We start from the raw sequence: 19,979 nt of genomic DNA, 5'->3' as shown, positions 1-19,979 counted from the left end.
CAGCAAACTGAAGACGTGGGGACTGCGTAAAATCGACTGACCTTACGTAACAGGAGCTGCTGTTCCGTGTGCAATGCTCAACTGGAAATCTACTTCAACTTCCAGTGAAGGGGAGACAGAATATAGGCTGGGTTCACTGCAGAATGAATGAGTTCTCGGCTGTATCACGTTCTCATCTGAAGAAATCAGCTTTTCTGGTGGACGAGTGGCACCAAGTCCTCATGAAGCAAAGCTGGGAAGGTGAGTTGATACCGTGGCAGCTCATCCAGATATGTGCTTAGACGACGTCTGTAGTTGCCTAGGTATTTTATTTGTTGGTTTTCCATTGTACTTTAAGGTGGACAAGCCCAGCACTAACTAATCCAAAAGGCAGAGTTCTTCAGGATCCTTATGAATGGGCTCTTACGCGCTCTCTGGTCGTCACTTGTTCCATGTCAAGCCACCACAACCCTTGTCCCTCCAAGCTACAAATTAATTCTGACCTCATTTTTGGTGAGACTTTTCATCAGTGGACATAAGGTGTGTGTGTGTGTGGGTTCTGTCTGTCATACTGGCTTAGCAATGTAGCAGTTGCAGTTAGAAGTATAAAATGGTTTGGGAGAAGACAGGGTCTGACATTTTATCCTGGTGTTCCAGATCCCGAGGATCAGTTGCTGTGTAAGCTAGGAATGCCAATAAACAGGCAAATCTCACAAGTGCCTCAGTTTGGTATTGGCAACTATGGCTGGTTACTTCCCGCTGGTGTGAATGGAACCCAACTGGCACTGAGAATATAATCCCTTCCCCCACCCCCCGTAATATATTAATACAACCCCTGTATGATGAGGGCAGAAAGAAATCCAAGCTAGCACTGACCAACAGCAAGATCAAAAGAGTCAAGCAATTCGGTTTCTTAAAACTTATTTTAATATCCATGTCTCTCGTCTGCTGGGTAGAGCCAAAACAGTCCGGCCTGGTTTAAGTTACAAATTCTTCAGACACTTTTTTTTTTTTTCTTTTTAAGTAAATGAACACATGTGGCAATAAGGTCCTGTTACTTGAAGTGAAACCCATATTAACAACAAAAAGTGTGGCAGCTAGAATTCTACCAGGGTTCTTTACTGGATACAGCAAGTAGCACCAGAAAAGGCTAACGCTGCCCTGTTCAGGTGTCACACAGCAGGAATAAATGCATCCGACACAAAACTAATCACACCCACAGAGATAGAACACACTCTATGTCCAAGAAACAACCAGACTGGGATACAAAGAACCCTTTTAGAATTCTCCCCTCTACGGATGGAGGCCAAATAACCAACTTCAGCAGACAGGATGAGATGTCAGATCTGACTTCCCTGATGGAGGCTGAACATGATGTCAAAGTGCTGCTTACTAAATAGCTTGTTTCTAAGAGAACAGCAGGAATGGAAAGGGCTAAGACTGTGGCTGAGGATTCAAAGATGTAGTTTTATTTAAAAACAAGAGTTTCAACACCACCCTAATGCAGCTGCAGATGAATGCATCAGACTGAAGCCCAAGAGTCATTAAAAAAAGAAAAGAAAATCAAAGCTGTAGCAGAATTCTGTACTTCCCCAGACTGCCAGTGTAATTTCAACAGACTACTTCGCATTTCAACCAACTACTCCTTGGCTGCTGAATGGGCTAACCCGGCCATTTTTGCAGGATGGCTTACAGTAAGGCAAACAAGTGGCAGTTCTCGCAAAAGCCACACTCTGGAGAACACAGATAGCTATGAGAACTCCATTCAGGCACCGAACGCCAAAGAGAACAAACGCACTATGATAGTGTGAGAAGGAATCCAGAAAGCGCTGTGCAGAGAGAGGGGGAGAGAACAATCCACAACAAACAAGGGAAGTTTTGTGCATGAGTAAGGTTACACCACACACACTTTTTACAACAACCTAAAGTTGTGGTAACACACTGCTCAGTTTCCCCCCTCCCAATACAGATCTTTTTATTGAATGCTGCATTTTTAAATATTTCTGGCTAAAAACCTCTTGCCACACATGTAAGGAACATTCCAACCTGGCTGCCACATGTCCAAGCACTGTACTTTTTTGATTTTCAGTCCTCCTTTGGGGGAAAAAGGGGCAGGATGGGGACAACAGGCTCCCATTCCACAGCTGGACACCTCTGCCCCAATTTGGAGGTCACCTCAAACAGATTACAAAAATAATCGGGAAGCCTGTTCATTTTTAGAACATGCCTCCCCTGGGTTTTTCGTCTGTTTGAGGCATCGACAGAGTTAAAAATCAGTGAGTTTAAAAGAAAAATGGTAAGCAAGGGAGAAAGCGGTTTCCATAGTAAATCACCTAACTGAGGAGAGCTTATGAGTCTTCAACTTTAGGTTTTAATAAGTTTAACAACAAAATGTACAATACTGTGAGCGCCCACGTCAGAGGGACTGAGCTTTCCTTCTGAACTCCCCTCCCATCTGTCTTGACTAGTCAACAGATACTGTACTCATAGGACTGGGGAGCATCACATGGACAGAACAATCTTTATTTTAAAAGCCCAGCATTTCAAATAAATTAAAAAGGGACAACCGTCAAGTGTGTGAGTGGTGAAGCAGCCGCAGGAAAACCCAACAAGGCTCCAGACGGCATGCTAATCTGATAGCAAGAGATTGACAGAGGCCTCTTCTCCCCGGCTTGTGTATTCTCTCTCGCCCCCCCTCGTAAGAAGGGGAATCACAAGGAAGAAGCCGTGTCAAAGAAGTGGAAAGCTGCACCATCAGTGGAGTTAACATTGCCACGTACCTGCTAATACGGGTTTCACTTTATGACCAGAAAACTTTTCTTCAGAAAAAAAAAAATTGTTACTTTTTCTTTAAAAAACTGAAATTAATCAGGGGTAAAACACTAACTCTAGTGCCATGAACAGGCAGGATCAACTTTTTTCCCCTCCAAAGGGCAAAGAGTCATACCATCCCCAGCTGAACCTTGGTGCTTCTAGCTTTTTCAGGAGATGTTACCTAAACTTTATGAAAAGAAAGAACAATGTTTAAATATCAACACTGGACTAGCCCAGTCTTTTTCCCCAAAGTCCACATTCTTCCTCTGAAGCACACAGTGCATCATGGATTCCCCAAGCCTGCGTGTTCAGAAGTTCACAGTACATGGAACCATATTTTTCCCCCTCGCTCAGAGCAGCCATCCTCTGTGGTCATTTACTGAATAAACCTCAAGTTCCTCCTATCCGCGTGGCTTTGCCTAAGATGCTGAAGGTTTCCTTGATGAGAATTGATGTTGTCATGCTCTATGGATGGAAAAAAAAGCAAGAGAAAAAAAGCACCTGGTACAGGTTTCTTGAGACCCTTGCGGATTCCTCTATTCCAAAGCTGTTTCTGAAAGTCTGTGTCGGTTTCTCAAGCAGTTTTTGGCCTATTAGTCTCTCTCAGTTTGAAGAGCTATTATTGGATGATCCAGAGGTTGATGCAATTGCAGCTCCAGCTGGGCTGCTCGTGGATACAGATTTGCGGATGTGAGGCAGCAAGTATGGGTCACAGGCTAGCTGCTGAACATCTATCCGGTCCTCCTTTCGGTAGGCCAGGCACCGTCTGATAAATGCCTGTGAACGCCCAAAAGGCAAACAAATGTTAGGAGACTAAAGGAGTTAGGGGGAGTTTTATTTATAAATACTTCTTGGTGAATTGTGCCAGACTAGTAACTCTGGGAACTGACATTCTTTATTAAGTGACCACATGGACAGCGACAACTCCCGCCCCCAAAATTGTGTTTCATGCCTAGCTTTGGGGAGGGAGGAACCATCTGTGGGGGTGACAGGAATTCAGTGTGGATGATGCCAATTGACCGCTTGCTTTACTATGCAAGCCCTAGAGTCAGAATTAAACACAATTTCATCATCAGTTTGGTTGGATTCTGGAGAAGGTCTGAGGTTTCCCAGGAAGATGAAGGGTGCAGAGCTTTTGTGGGTGCAGGGTTCCTTTTTGAATAATTACTTGAGTGCTGCAGGGGTTTTGCTGTAGTGTGTGTTCATAATACAAAGCTGTAGATGGCCACTTTAAATTAAACTCAAATGATGCTTTACAGTGAGAAGTCCATCTCCCGGGTGGGTGACTTCAGAGCACACAGCACCAGCATGGTTCCTTGAGTGGGAGGAAGCAAGCCTGCCTCCCACCGAAACAAGGAGTAATGGACTCAAGTTGCAGTGGGGGGAGGTTTAGGTTGGATATTAGGAAAAACTTTTTCACTAGGAGCGTGGTGAAGCACTGGAATGCGTTACCCTAGGGAGGTGGTGGAATCTCCTTCCTTTGAGGTTTTTAAGGTCAGGCTTGACGAAGTCCTGGCTGGGATGATTTAGTTTGGGATTGGTCCTGCTTTGAGCAGGGGGTTGGACTAGATGACCTCCTGAGGTCCCTTCCAACCCTGATATTCTATGATTCTATGAAACCCGAACAGTTCAGAATACACACCCACGCAGAGTCCCACTTTGAACTGAGGTCTCCCATCTCCCAGTACAACATGCTAGGAGTGACCTATTTGTGTAACAAGCTTGTTCTTTTCTCTCGATATTAGCCAAGTTTCAGTCACTCCTTGGTGAATGCACATTACAGAATTAAACAAACAGGATAATTGCTCAGTGGTGATGAGGGAAGCACAAGACTCTCTGCTGGGTACCTCTCCCTGCTACCACATTCCAAACCAGAGATCATTCCATGTGTTGACAGTGACATCAGTGTGATCACTGACGGCCGTTGTTAAATTGCAACCTGCTGACCAGTGCACCATGGACAATTTAGGCACACTGTATCCTGCGCATGTGCAAATCTCTCACAAGCCAGGTGTCCGCTCTGACAGGGACAGACAAGTCTGCCATTTGTAAGTCTCTCTTATCCAAAGGATCCTGAACCACTGAACAAGTTATGCAGCAATGAAATTCAGGCATCCCTGGGGTAAGAGGGCTGCTACCAGGCAGACAACAGCTGCACAGTGCAGAGAATAAGGGGAATTTGGGCCAACGACACTGAGCAAATCACTCCAAAAAAATGCCTAAGGGTGTTCAGTGTCTATGGGCAAGACCTGAGATTATAAAACGACAGCAAGCTGCAAACTTGATTCATTATGGAGAGCTGACTGGCTCTTGTGGATCCAGGGAAGGCACTTTATTTCAGAGTAGAGGCTCAGACCATTGTGAGATTCATGGATTAACTACTGTGTTAGCTAACCACAATGAGTTTTTTAAAAACCCCAGGCCATTCAGTGTGTCGGGTAGTGACACACACCTGCTGCAGAGAGATTTTACCTTTGCTTCTGGTGTGACTACTGGCTTTGGAGGGAACTGCACCTCAGTAGCTTTAAGGATTGTGTTCTCCTGCAGAATGTCTTGTTGTGACTGGTTGTGGCCAAACGGCTACGAAACAAGAGGGACAATTGTTAAGTTGACAGTGTCTCTTCTGAAGCCTATGACGATGCTACTGTTTGTGGTGGGAAGTTATCTAATTCAGTATCTTTCTAGGGAAGCCGCTGAGGAGTGCCATGAAGGTACTGCAGGTCCCCTGTCTGTTTGGCTTAGCAGACTGCTCTGTCACAGTTGTTTTAAATTCAAAGGGGCTGAGTTGTGACTGTCTCCAGAGTGTGTCCCCAGTTCAGAAAATGGAGGAAACTCCATGTGCTCATAGATCTGCAGTTTCAGCCTTGATGCAAGAGGGCCATCTCCCAACAAAATTGTCAAGAGTTTCTCCAGCTCTGCCAGTGCTGCACTTGGCCTGTTGTGTCTGTGTGACTTAAGGTAGCGGCTCTCAAACTTTCCAGACTACTATACCCCTTTCAGGAGTCTGGTTTGTCTCATGTACCCCAAAGTTTCACTTCACATAAATCCACTTGCTGACAAAAAAAAGACAAAAAAGAGTATCACAGCACACTATTACTGAAAAACTGCTTACGTTCTCATTTTTACCATATAATTATAAAATAAATTGGAATAATAAATATTGTACTTACATTTCAGTGTGTAATATATAGAGCAGTATAAACAAGTCATTGTATGAAATTTTAGTTTGTACTGATTTCGCTAGTGCTTTTATGTAGCCTGTTGTAAAACTAGGCAAATATCTAGAGGAGTTGATGCACCTCCTGGAAGACTTCTGCATACCCCCGGGGTAGGCATTCCCCTGGTTGAGAACCACTGACTTAAGACACAGTACAAAAGCGGCATGTCCATCAAACTTTGCATGTGGAATGTTCAGTTACCAAAAGCTTATCAAAGCCAATGGAATAACAGGAAGTGTTCTCGTTGGTTAGGTTTTTCTGGACTACCTTAAAACATTCAGGCTCTTTATCATTAGCACAATTATTTTCTATCCCCAGTCTTCCAACTCTTCCCCTCCAAAGACATCATAAACCTCTGCATGAGGCAGTTTAGCTTCCTTCCTCACCTTTCTGCCATAAAGACACTGGTAGAAGATGACACCCACTGACCAGACATCAACTTTATTTGAAATCTTTGGAGGTTCTTTTCCAACCACAAAACACTCAGGTGGCAAATACCTGATTGGAAGGAAGGGACAAAGGGTCATCAATAGCACATCCAGATTTATTCAGTCACTTTGTTTCAATGGGAGAGGCAGGATGGGCCAGTGGTTAGGGCACTAGCCTGGAACTCAGGAGATCGGAGTTCAGTTCCCCACTCTGCCACAGAATTCCTGTGTGACTTTGGGAAGGTCACTTAAAGGCTTTCAATAGGGACCCTATTGACAAAGGTCTTGTAAGTGGACTCCTTGGATTTCAACACCTTCCCTTTTATCTCAGGCTTTTCTCCACCACTACAGACAACATCCTGGCCTCACAAACTCCTGGCGTAGCTGGCAAGGAAAGAGTTTAGTGACAGCCTGGATAGCTTGTCCAGAGAAGGGAAGTTTGCACCAGTGGAACACACTGATGTAGCCATGCCAGCACAACCCCCTAATGCAGGCACACAGTGTGAACTCTGCTGTATACCAGCAGGGTGCACCCGCAGCGGGGCTTGCACCAGTGCAGCTAACATACACCCCAGTATAGAAGGGTCCTAAGAATGAATTCCTGATTCACTGACAAGTGAACCCTGAGGCTGCACCTGAACCTGCTGCATAGTGTGCTCCCATCTGAACCACTGCAACTGCCTGAGAGTTCAGTGATTTGAAACAGTTAGAAACATGTGAACAGAACTGGCTGGCCACAGGCAGGGAGACTGGCAGCTTCCCCTGCACAGGTTTGCCAATGCACCTATCCACTTGATTACCTCTACAGAACTGGCTGCCAATCATGCCCTACGGTGTGATGCACAAAGCACGCCCACTGGGGACCAGGCTAATCACAGACGGACCAAGCTAATCACTTTTCACTTGTGACCTGCTTCTTTACCCCACAGCCATTTTGGTTTCAAGAGGAAGGCCGGCCCTTTGTCATGTGGTGGGATTTTACCCCTCAGCTATGCATTTGTGCACATTAAGTCCACAAATTCCCAGCATAAGGATGGAGAAAATCCATAAATACCCCAAATCATCATCATATTGTCCATCCTTTGTGCAAAGTCTCTGTTGCAGTGAATGCTTCCCCCCCACCAGAGCAGAGTTTAACTCCAGTCACACATGCTGAGAAAACAAAGGTTTCTTTCCCCCATTCATTTAGAATCTAGTATTTATTGTCCTTTTAACAAAAATTTCACAATGGAAACATCCAGCCAAAATACACATATCTGAAAGTGCAATCTTAGATGCTGTGTCCTTGTTAGAGACTCAGCTTGCAGTGAATTTGAGGAGAACAAACCCATAGAACACATGAGATTATAACAGATGCCTGCAAAAAATTATGGTGACATGAACAATGTTTATGCTAACCACTGTGAATAGTGACATTGTAAATGCAACTTCTTTGGACTCAGCGGCTTTTACTGTAGGTCCAAACCTCTGAGTCAGGACTGATGCAATACCACAAGGTGGTGCTAGGGCCATTGTACTGCTGGAGATACGGTCTTTCATGTGAAATTTGAAACTGGAGTCCTGGGCACACCTAGCACTGAAAGCACTATTGCACTTTTTATCAAGGTCAGACTGTTACCGCTAGGATGGTGATTAAATTCCAACTGGAAAATTCTTCCCGTCTTCCTAAGTCTACCTGCATTTTCAAGCGGGTATGGGATTCTTCTTCACTTCCTACCCTAAATTACATGGTAATACGTGCTATTAAACAGCTGCCAAGTTCCACCCCAGAGTTGGTTGCATTTCAGCAGTAGTTGTACATGCAGTTTATAGTTGTCCTGTCAGGCCCTTTGAATAAGAGGTGCTATCTAAAGATATAAATACTAAACCATTGAAGATGAAAAGGCCGGCAGCCTAGAAACACTGTGTGCAACTAGTTTGAGAGCATCCTTAAGGATCTCAAAGTGCTTTACAGAGCTACACTGTAGTACAATGGACACCACACACAGACTGACAACAAGGAAAGTGAATTCAAAGTAAACTCCAAGTCTGGAGCATCAGGATTTTAATGGTTATTTGCAAGTTTTCTAGAACCCTCAGTTGGTATCAGCCACATAGAATACTTACCAATAAGTACCGGCCCCCTGCGATGTCAGCTCCATGCCATCAACGGAGTTGTAGCTGTCGTCATCCATGATCTTGGAAAGCCCAAAATCTGTGATCTTTATCTCTCCACATGCTGTACCATTGACTAGAAGAATGTTACCTAAAAGAAGGGAAAATAGCTTTTTAGAGACATATCTATTATGGAAAGAGGAGAGGGAAAAGCAGCACCAGAACTGCAGTGGAGTGCACGGGGTATTAAATTATGGACACGTTGTACAAAGGCACCATGACCTGCAAAATGCAGCCAGCTAAAGCAGCCTTTAGGCTGGAGAAGATGTTTGAGGACTCAGTGAAGTCCTCCTGAGAGGAGCCCTGGCACCCAGAACACACCAAGTGCCTGCACCTATGCTCCCCATCCTCAAATGGGTCTCTGACCTCCCACCTGCCTCCCCATTTTTGGCTTTAGACCCTCGCTTTCCAATGCAATTAGTTTCTCCTTAGTGGTTCCTGGCTTGAGGGAGAGGTCAAAACAATAAGGGAGACTGGTTGAGCTGGGAGGGTAGGTCAGGGAAAGGAGAGTGGATGACAGACATATACACAGCTGTGACTCATTCCATCCAGAAGTCCTAATTTGCCCTGGCTTCTTAGCAGCCAGAAATTCTCTCCTCTATGACATAGTGCCCCCTAGCGATTTGCAGAACCATGGAAAAATAGCCAATTCTTAGGCCAGATCCATTTAAGAATCAGCTATTGCTACGGATTAAATGAAACAGCAGCACATAACTTTCCAGCAGATTAAGCTGTATAATCTGCTTCAAAGCTATTAACTTTTGAAGAAGCAGAATTACACAGTGTCTGTAGATCAGCTGGGAGAGCCCTGCAGCATGTTCAACCAGACACCAGTAAACAGTGGTTTGGGAAGCGTAAGAACAGAAACATGGCAACAAAATATAAATTGGTGCAATTGCACCATCTACTGAATCAGTACAAGAAACCACACCGATCTAGGATATACAATGCCAGTGAACTGTTGCCAGTACAGAAAACTTTTATTGGGGTAAAAAATAGGTGTTACCCAGCATATCCAACCCCAAACAGATAAGGCAAGCAAGGAAGCTCTGCTCTCTCAGCTGCATGGTCTATCAGATGGGAACTGTCTGACGACATTTGGGGAGGACACTTCTGATTTGCTGGGCATCGGTGAGTCTGGAAGGTCAGACTTCCAAGAGCACTATCTAACCTCTATGTATTGCTATGAGGACCCATAAAAGTAACAAGTTTTGAGCAAGTTTTTCCAAGTTAGTTTTTGGTGCCATTTACTGAGCATCACAAAGGAAAGAACAAGAGTGAGGAATGTGCCGGCCATTATTGGGCATCTATATGAAGGAAGATGAGGCACAGGAAAGCAAAGGACAACCAGGTCACAGAAACCAAGTCCTGACACATGATGGCACAAGGGCTTGTCCAGAACAGGAAGGCTCCTTTCTGGAATTTTACTCCCTCTTAATGCTGCAACTCCAGGAGCCAATACCCATTTACAGAGCAAAACCAAGCATTTCAGTCCCTTCTATGCTGCAAGCTAAGCACCCAGGTTTTGGGATGGGTACCAACAGACCTGGTCCTATCCCTGGCTTTGGCCAATTGGAACTGTTCCTTAGTGGTCTGGAGAGGTTGCTAACAAGAGGTAAGAGGGTAAACACATGCCATTCTGCTTCATAACATACCTGGTTTAAGGTCATAGTGTATGATGGGCGGTTTGATTTCATTTAAGTATTTTAAAGCATTCACAATCTGCATGATAATAGATCGTGCCTCTTTTTCGGACATTAACTTGTGCTGTTTCAGGTAGAAGTCCAGATCATTTCCCTCACAGTATTCTAACACTGTACAAAATCTGAAGGCAAGAGAACAAACACCAAAATTAAGTTCCCTGAGAGAAACGGTAATATTTTGTATTTACTCTTCCGTGTAAATCTCCTCAACTAGGTCATTTCCCATCAAACTTGTACATATTTAGATGCCTCCATCACAGACATACAGGAAACAGGTTTGGATCTACGTACAGCCAAATCTGAAATCTACTTTTATCAGAGCAAAACTGATTTTCTAGGCAAAGCAACATGAATGCATTAAAAATAGCTAGTCTTCTTGTACATGTGTTTTCATTATGGACGTCCCCTGTAGCCCCTCACTTGGGCATAGGATTGTGCTAGAACTAAGATCTACTGAATAATGGGTGTAAGAACACAGGAACAAATGCCATAACAGATCAGACTAATGGTGTGTCTAGGCTACAGGATGCAGCACTAAACCTTCAGAGAAGGTGTAATAAACCCCATAATTTAGACAACTACATAACCGTCTGCCCATAGGGCCACACAAGCCCTAACTGATAGGCCTTAACATGGTCAGTTAGCACGTGACAAACTGGGGCGTAGATCTACTGCGTTCCCTGCTGCAGCGCACTAAAAGTTCGTTAATGTCTTTTGCATACTACTGTTTCAGAGAGCAGTAGGCAAAGTGCACCAAGAAACTTATGTGCAGCACCAGGGTCCACATGGACAATTTGAGCACAGCAGGCTGGAGTGCTGCAGCTTTGCACCCAAGCTTGCCACGCACTGTGTAGCCATACAGACACACCCTTCATGGCTGCCTTATTCTGTGAAGCATGAGGGTCCCTTATACATTTTTATCCCCTATTATGCAATTGTGGGTGTTCATTATCCATATAAATGGATAATCCTTTTCTGACTTCTAAGCTAATGTCCAAATGATACTCAGTGGTGAAAAGAGCCACTGTGTAAAGTACTGATCCACCCTGACTGCAGGATCACGAAGCTTTGCTGGAAGGCTTTTGACCAAACACTTTGTGGGGAACTTGGCAAATACAGTGCAAAGATACATCAACACATCACTTACGAGTCAGTATCCAGCGAGAAGTAGTCATAGAGTTTAACTATTCGAGGATGATCCAGTTCTTTGTGAATTCTGTACTCTCTACATGCATGTCTGAAAGGCAAGACTCTGGGCATTAGCAACAGAGATTTTACTTTGGGTTCTACATTAAGCGCTTTAGATATAATGATCTTGGCACAGCTCTCAGTGTTCCACATTCAAATGGACGCTTATTCATACAATTCAGAAAGTATTAAACATCCTAGGAAACCAGGGTGTACAGTTTCGTGAAAGCACACTCCCCACGTGTGTCTCTGGGGAGATGGGAATGAGTTTAGGACTTTTGTTCTCAGCATGGGTGAGGCCAAGTCATTAGAGAGAGACATCCCCTTATTAAGGGGAAAGAAAACTTACAGCACCACTGTTGGTCCAGACCCTAACAATGCACTTATTTTGCAAGCATGCACTCAATTTTCTTGCTCATTTCAGACATTTGAGGTGATACTAACAAGGTGGGAGGAAGTGGCTTCACTTTTGCAGCAAACAGTGAGGAAGAAGAGGAGAATTCATAGTTTCACAGATCCTAAGGCCAGAAGGGATCACTGTGATCATCTAGTCTGACCTTCTGTATAACGGATCAAAAAACTTTCCCAACATAATTCCTAGAGCAAATCTTTGAGAAAAATATCCAGTATTGGTTTAAAAATGGTCAGCGAGTAAGAAACCACCACCTCCCTTCGTAAATTTTTCCAATGGTTAATTATTCTCACTTTTAAAAATTTACACCTTATTTCCATCCTGAATGTGTCTAGCTTCAACTTCCAGCTATTGGATCATGTTATACTTTCCTCTGCTAGACTGAAGAGTCCATTATTAAATATTTGTTCCTTAGGTAGATACTTACAGACTAATCAAGTCACCCCTTAACCTTCTCTTTGTTAAGCTAAACAACATGGGCTCCTTGTGTCTATCACTATAAAGGGATGTTTTCTAATCTTTTAATCATTCTCGTGGCTCCTTTCTGAACCCTTTCCAATTTATCAACATCCTTCTGGAATTATGGACACCAGACCTGGACAGAGTTTTCTGAAGTGGTTGCCCAGTGCCAAATATAGAAGTATAACCACCTCTCTATTCCTACTTAAGATTCCCGTTTGTGCATCCCACAATCGTATTAGTGCTTTTGGCCCCAGCATCACATTGGGAGCTCATGGTCAGTTGATTATCCACCAGCATCCCCAAATCTTTTTCAGAATCACTGCTTCCCAGGATAGAGTCCCCCATCCTGAAAGTATGGCCTACATTCTTTGTTCCTAGATGTACACCTTTACATTTTAGCTGCATTAAAATACATATTCTAGTCAAGGAGGACTGGTGGCACCTTAGAGACTAACAAATTTACTTGAGCATAAGCTTTCGTGAGCTGCAGCTCATGAAAGCTTATGCTCAAGTAAATTCGTTAGTCTCTAAGGTGCCATAAGTCCTCCTTTTCTTTGCGGATATGGACTAACATGGCTGCTACTCTGAAACATATTCTAGTCAGTATCAATAGATAGGAACCAATTCTCAGGCCAAAAAAGGGGGGAAAAAAACAGCAATGCATTGTTCTGCTATCTGGTATTTCAGCTTTACAGCACCACTTACTTGTGATAATTCTCTTTCTTCTCATCTCTCCAGTTTTTATTTAACTGGTGAATTTTCACAGCTACGTATCTCTGTTCTGTTAAATCAAATGCCTACAAAGAAAGTATCAGTAGAGTTGAAATTTCAAATTAATACTGCAAATGTGAACAAGAGATTCCATACTAGTGTCCCAAAGCAAAGAAGAGATGGCAATATGCTGTAGATCGTGTCACTAATGCTATCAACTACTCTGAATACAACTTAAGAGTCTGTCCTTTAATTTACCTGCCAATAAGGGAGTCAATTAGTGTAAGACAATTGGTGATTTTGGAACACTAGTCCGTCCACTAGGATCTAGACTGAGTGCACTAATCATTTCACACAAGCCAAACAGCCATGAGATAGTAACAACCTATATTTGATTTGAACTGGCAAGGAAGACTCTCTGCCATGACGCCTTGAGCCACCAAAGTCACTTGTACGTAATTTTAAAAAATGCATAGGACATATATTAGTTTAATACACATTGCTAGATGTTACATCTCCAGGTAGAAGAAGTTTCAATCTATTTGTGGTTGGAGAGCCAAATTGTTCAGCTACATAGCTCATGCTGAAATTTTTCACCCCTCTGGATCTTAAAGTGCAACCCAGCACACACAAATGTTGGAATTGTGCTGCTGGATCCATGCAGTGTTCCGTCTAATCCAGGATCCTGTCTTTGACAGTGGTTGGCACCAGACGCTTTGGAGTACAGTGTAAGACATCCCATTGTATGCAGGTGTGGGATAATCGTGTCCCAACCCAATCTTGTTCTAACCCCTAATGTTAGAGATTACCCTAAATCCTGAAACATGAGGTTCAATATCCCTTTTCAAACTTAATATGATGGCTCTAGATAGTCTATTTATCCATATAAGTCTCCAATACTTGAATGTATACAGTTATATTTTAATCAATTTGATTCTTATATTAGTCTATGAACTACAGAGCACATATGGGTTGCTTGGGGAAACAGATGCTTTCAATTTATTTAAAATTAATCTCTTAATCTCTCCAATTAGCAGCATGGCCTAGTCTAAACATCATAGGTCTTGATCTTACAAAACATCATGTAAATAATCCTTATCCATGTGGCTAAGGATTGTTTGTTCAGCACGTCAATGGCGGGATACAAAACACTTCCAGGGATATATGGCACAGCCTTCATTTGTTAAGCCTAGGACGTTATTTTCCTTTCATTTACAATAACGTGTCAGATTTAAAGCAATGTAGCCATTTCAAATCTACCTTTTTAAAGCAGATTTCTAACACCTGTTTAAGTCTCAAGAGGTATTTCATGTCATTCTCCTGGTCATACCAGTGTGACATTCTCCAACAAATGCATGTTTCAATAAAATCTTGCGGAGAACAGAAACTAAATATCAGGTCTGCTGTCTAAATCAAAGCCAGATGCGACATGTATTTCTACATTCCTTCCCCCACAACCACATACACTCTCCATTTGAGAGAACAAATGTCAGATTTTGCTTACTATTTCTGTGCAGACTCAAAATACAATATAACAGACTAATTCTTCCAACTTACCTTATATACCTCACTGAAGCCTCCTCTACCCAAAAGATGTAGCAAAAGGTATCTGTCATTTAGCGTTGGATGGTCTTTAAATCTGGAGAGGACAATTTAACATTGACAATGGTAATGCCACCTACTAATAAGAAATCACAGCTATTACACTGCTCAGAGAGGACACTTCAAATTAAGACTCAAAAAGGTGGTTAAGTTATATATGTCCAATTTTCAAATGATTGGATAGTCATTTACCACTGACACTGCAAAAGCTTCCGAAGTCATTTGTAAAGTACTAAATCCTACATATTTGACACACAAATGCTTTTAAGTCAGCACAGCACTGCATATCTCAGTGGGTGGCAGGATATTAAAAGGAGAATTAAGCATGGTGCATTCCCATTACCAGACAAATGTATCCTAAGAGAATTTAGCTTTCCTTGAGAAGTTACCATTTGATGCCTATTCTCTCCCCCACATGCCTCCCAGTGCTTACTGTGAATTATCTTCATTGTGTATCCTTTTCAATTCCCTGATATGTAGATTTCTAACCCTCTCTAGTCGTTCCAACTCTGCCTGGATCTCTGCTTCTTCCTGTATGAAAAAAGATGACAAAGTTCAAGACATTATTGGGTAGCTAGTTTCATCTGATTTATGGACACAATAACTGGAATTTAATAGTACATAACTGGTTTGGTAAAATGAAAACAATGATTACAGTCAACTTCAAGATAGCAAGTGTGTGCGGGGGGAGGAGGGAGGGAGGAGAACTATTGGGATGTTTTGCTTGTGACTATGCATTGGAACTACAGGTGGGAGTTGATAAAAGTTCTTCACTTTTCCCCCAGCCAACATGTGAATTATGTTTTCCTCAGTTCCAGCAGTTAGGAACACACTGATTAAATGATACACTTTAGGTGCAAACAAAAAGGGTATCCTAGAATTGTATAGGAAGATTGAACAGCAGGTAATTCTGAAATGTTGAAGTGTGTCATGTGGAGTCTAACAAGTATCACTGATGATAAAAACAGCCAAGACCCTCCTAAAAGTTACACAGATTCTGGAACAGAGCTGTAGCGTTATATCTTAAGCAGCATCTTGATATCTTTTCAGATTTATAAAAAGCCCAGTGGTTTCCAGAAAAGCCACAGAAAACTAAAATGTCTCCAGGAAGTGGGAGGATGTGGGCTACCCAGAGATTTGGCTTTCTGTGCTGCACGTAATTTTAACTTCACCCCCGAAAGGAAGGAAGATTCTAAGTAGTTGATTCTGCCCTTTTACACAGAAGGTTGAATCAGGATATATAAGCTTTTACTGACAGCATCCACCAGGTTTCAAATTATACATGGATTATCACATTAGACTCCACTCCTTTTCAACTTGTATTCTATTTTCACTGATTAAAAATGATCCAGTTCCCAAAAGTGGAGGAGGGTAAGCACAGCCTCAGACAATGAGACAATCCTAGAGCATTACTTCATTTTCTGTAAAGGTCAAGTTCTAAATGGATTCTTCTGTTTTGGGCTACATATTACACTGACAATAAGTGGACCTGTGATTCCTCCACTGGTAGTAAAAATGGAGGAAGCTACAGGATAAATATGACTTGAGCATTCTTACCTCTTGGAGTTTCCTCCACACCCTCATAGGGGGGCACGCCCCACACTTTGGGGACCTCAGGCCTAGAGGGAGGCAGCAATATATGTGCCCAGAGGCAGGAACACAGGCACCTGGGAACTTTTACCCTGAAAACGTAGGTGCTGAGTAAATTTAGAAGCTTACAGGGTTCAGCAAGAGTTTTGTGCTTCGCAGTGGAGGCAAAACTGGGACTTAGGTGCCTGTCTCCTTTTCTGCATTCAGGCCAATAGCTCTTACACAAAGATAGCTACCACTACTGTTCATATGTAGCTGGCCCAGTGCTTCTTAGAGCTTTGCTGTAAAGAGTTCTTTACCTTTTTAAGATGACCTAGTCGGAGTTTGAAGATTTCCTCCTGTTCATGATATTCAGCTAATGTTAACCTGCATACATAAGAGAACAGTGTCACAGACATATCCCACACATTTGTAAGCACAGTATCTATTACAGTTTCAGGTAGCCAGGCTGGTCTAAACAGGACATAAGCTTCAATGCAGCCAATTTACCATGGCACTGGTAAGTAAAGTTCCATTCTAGTGCAATTCCTGTCCAGCGGATGGACTATTTTCAGTGTACCATGCCAAATACACACTTATTTAATAATCTGCTCACTTATAGGAAGGAGCATCGCATGCTGTATCCTTCAGCAACTGACAGACTGTTTGAAATTTGTATATCACATTCTTCCGTCTCTCTCATACTGAAGATAGTGCTCAAGTCTTGACATGCTGTAATAGAGCACTGCACATGTCTGAAGTCTATTGCATGGTACATATTTAATTTACTAAGGTTTACTCCTAACAAAGAAAACCAAGAGGAGATATTGTAAATATTGAACATTGCGTCAGAAACCTTCACTTTTTGAATGTTCTGATTTGTTTTATTTCTGAAATTTAACCGTGTTTAAAATAAATAAAAATGCAAAAGAAAACCTATTCAATCAGATCTCATTACAAATCTACAGAGAACTACCCTGGGATGCTATATTACATGAATTTCAATCTCTTCAGAATTTGTTCAGGATCCAACTGACTGTTGTGTGGAAAGCACACTACTACTTGCAGCTGTCAATGTTATACCCACAAGATTTATATGGGAAGGGAGGTGGACAGGAATACACAGCTTTAATGGTCTACTCCTCTTGTTCCCCCTGACAGAAGCCTCAACTCCCTCCCAACTTCTAGCCACCTCCTCAGCTCCACAATGTTATGCTTCTCACTTCCCTAACACTCAGTGTGGTACTGAGTTGCTAGAAGGCAGCTCCACTCTCTGAGCTTCATGCTGCTACACAGACATTTCTGTGCAGAACAGCTCTGGGATCTATGCCATATCCTGCCCATCTCTAGCTTCTTCTGTTCCTGTACACCTCCTGGCATGCAGGAGACAGCCTGACATAGCAGTGGGGCAGGCCAGGCAATTGCAGGAGGGTGTATAGCAGCCTAGAAGGACCTTATAAATCTCAACCTGCCCTCCTCCACAAACATTTCCTAAAACAATGGCTAGCCCTTAAAACATAAGAGCCAGGATTACTTAATTTCCCAATTAATATACCTGCTCCTTGAATGGGTGCCCCTTAGTGGTAGCTATAATTCAGCTACAGTTGAACAGTGAGTATAATTGGAATTTGCCTGCTTTACCATTGTACGAGAAAGCGTTTAGTCCAATATTCAGGATGCAGGTTCTCCTTGTAAATCCACTTTACTGCAAAAGATCACTACATTCCAAATTAACATACTGTACTAAAAAAATACAACCAATACCATTAATGTTTACAGAGGGACTCAGAACAAAAAAGTTGTGTGGCATATTGGTAGTTCTTCCTTGGAGAACAGATTACAACACAAGCTCTCAAGAAACAAAATGACCTACATTTAAATCAGATCCAGTTAATCCAGATTGTTCTGTAATCTCAAATTTACTTTGCTTTAAAGAAGCCTTCCCAGACTGAACTTCCCAGACTGAACCAGCAAGCTTTGACAACTGGTTGCTATTGCAGGATTTGGGGTACCTGAACAATTGAATAAACCAAACGTGGGCTGTGTGTAAGAGACAGATAGACAGGATTAAACAGTGACAATCTACCCATTTCAGACAAGCGATAGAATGACTATCACTGGCCTAGTATTTCAAGAAATAGCTACATGCTAGCTTCTAGTATTTTAAAAAAGCCAAGGTGGCTGGAAAATAAACACTGTCCTATTTAATATAAACACACTTGAAATACACTACTTCCATTATAGCTGAGGGCTCTGTGACAGCCTGAGCTATGCTACTGAAAACACTGGACCACAAAACCCCCTACAAATCCAGCTTCCTGCCTTAAATTACAGTCTTGTCCATGTTTACATTATAGATGCTTATTTTCAGGAGGTGACTGAATTTCATAACTACTCTTGGGTAAATCATGGCTCAGTGCTCCTATCACAGGAGCACCCTTCCTCCCTTTTAAGGCACCCTAAACAAGATGACATATCTGTGCTCAAAACCCTCAGACTGAGTTCTAAAGAGGGTAGGATTTTTAAAAGGACCCCAAAGGACTTAGCACCCAACTCCCACTGAATTTGAATGGCATTTACAATTCACTAGGCTGGCAATTTTTAAAACACTGCAAATGGCTATTTTTTAAGAAGAGGAATTTGGGAAACACTCAAAGATTATTACTGGCGATTGAAGGAAAACCCCATTTTTCCCCCACAGGTTCCAAAGCCAGAGGGGATCATTGAGACCATTTGGTCTGACCTCCTGTATCACACAGGCCAGAGAACCTTCCCAAAGTAATTCCTAGAGCAGATCTTTTAGAAAAAACATCCCATCACAATTTAAAAGTTGCCAGTGATCGAGAATCCACCATGACCCTTGAAATGGTTTGTAGGTAAAACCCCAGACTTTCAGCCTGCAGAACTGTCTACACTGTCAGCCAGAAATTGCATTTCTGGGGCAGCCCAAGGCAATACAATGAGGTTAATAAATCCTAGTTTTTGCAGTAAGTTATTTTTGTAAGGTATTTTGAAGTTGAAAAGCATGCGAAGGGAATTTTACAAGATTGACAAAGTTACTTTAAGAGGAGATGATGTGCACAACCCTCTTTCAAAACAATACTATTTCAAGGGTGGAGAAATTTAAATACAAATTAAAAGAATCACCTACAAGTAAACAGTTTGAGTTTGAAAGTATCAAAATATGACACACTTATGTGTAGGGCAAAAGTGCCCCCCCCCAGCCTAAATACAACCAGGGGTGCCTAAAATGCAGCTTGTGTAGCCTCCCACATCCTCCACCTATCAGACTGGGGGGTGCGGGGGAGCTTGGGGCTTTGCCCTCCAGCAGGATGGTGGGGGTAGGGGCTTCTGCCAAGCGGGGGGGACGGACGGAGTGAGACAGGGTGTCTAGGAGTTGCAGCCCGGCACAAGGCACCTGATGGGGCTCAGGGATTCAGCCCCACTCTTGCTGAAGCCCCAAGCCCTGGCAGGCGCCTCCTGTGGGACTGAAGCCCCTAGCTCCACCACCCTGCCACAGGGCAGAGGCCCCGAGCCCTGGCAGGTGCACCCAGCTCTCGAACTTCTGAAGATTATCGCATGTAGCTTGGAGGGTCAGGAAGTTTGGCCACTGCTGACATATACCCATAATATACTTAGTTAGCAGGCAACTGCTTTTAAAAATCAAACACAGATTCATACTATGTTGACGTACACTGACGAAACAAGAACATTCAAAATTCTGACTGCCCCACTCTAG

The 19,979-nt window shown here is 42.8% G+C and overlaps 1 protein-coding gene across 5 annotated transcripts in view; it reads right to left on the bottom strand.

Moving 5' to 3' along the window:
* Positions 1 to 887: 887 nt before the first annotated feature.
* The window catches only part of TLK2 (tousled like kinase 2), a 52,598-nt gene continuing 33,506 nt past the window's right edge, over positions 888 to 19,979 (bottom strand). For all 5 annotated transcript variants that reach the window (XM_077806191.1, XM_077806193.1, XM_077806192.1 and 2 more), the window contains 10 exons: positions 16,561 to 16,627; positions 15,105 to 15,202; positions 14,627 to 14,708; positions 13,064 to 13,155; positions 11,444 to 11,533; positions 10,249 to 10,418; positions 8,546 to 8,684; positions 6,398 to 6,509; positions 5,266 to 5,373; positions 888 to 3,570 (listed from right to left, as the gene is read on the bottom strand). In XM_077806191.1, the coding sequence (XP_077662317.1) occupies positions 3,397 to 3,570; positions 5,266 to 5,373; positions 6,398 to 6,509; positions 8,546 to 8,684; positions 10,249 to 10,418; positions 11,444 to 11,533; positions 13,064 to 13,155; positions 14,627 to 14,708; positions 15,105 to 15,202; positions 16,561 to 16,627 (1,132 nt within the window). In that variant the 3' untranslated portion in view covers positions 888 to 3,396. The remainder of the gene's footprint in view (positions 3,571 to 5,265; positions 5,374 to 6,397; positions 6,510 to 8,545; positions 8,685 to 10,248; positions 10,419 to 11,443; positions 11,534 to 13,063; positions 13,156 to 14,626; positions 14,709 to 15,104; positions 15,203 to 16,560; positions 16,628 to 19,979) is intronic.

This window comes from Eretmochelys imbricata, chromosome 27, assembly GCF_965152235.1.
Source record: "Eretmochelys imbricata isolate rEreImb1 chromosome 27, rEreImb1.hap1, whole genome shotgun sequence".
Taxonomy (NCBI): Eukaryota; Metazoa; Chordata; order Testudines; family Cheloniidae; genus Eretmochelys; species Eretmochelys imbricata.
The sequence above is the reverse complement of the archived record's forward strand: the minus strand, read 5'-3'. Positions and strand labels throughout refer to the sequence as shown.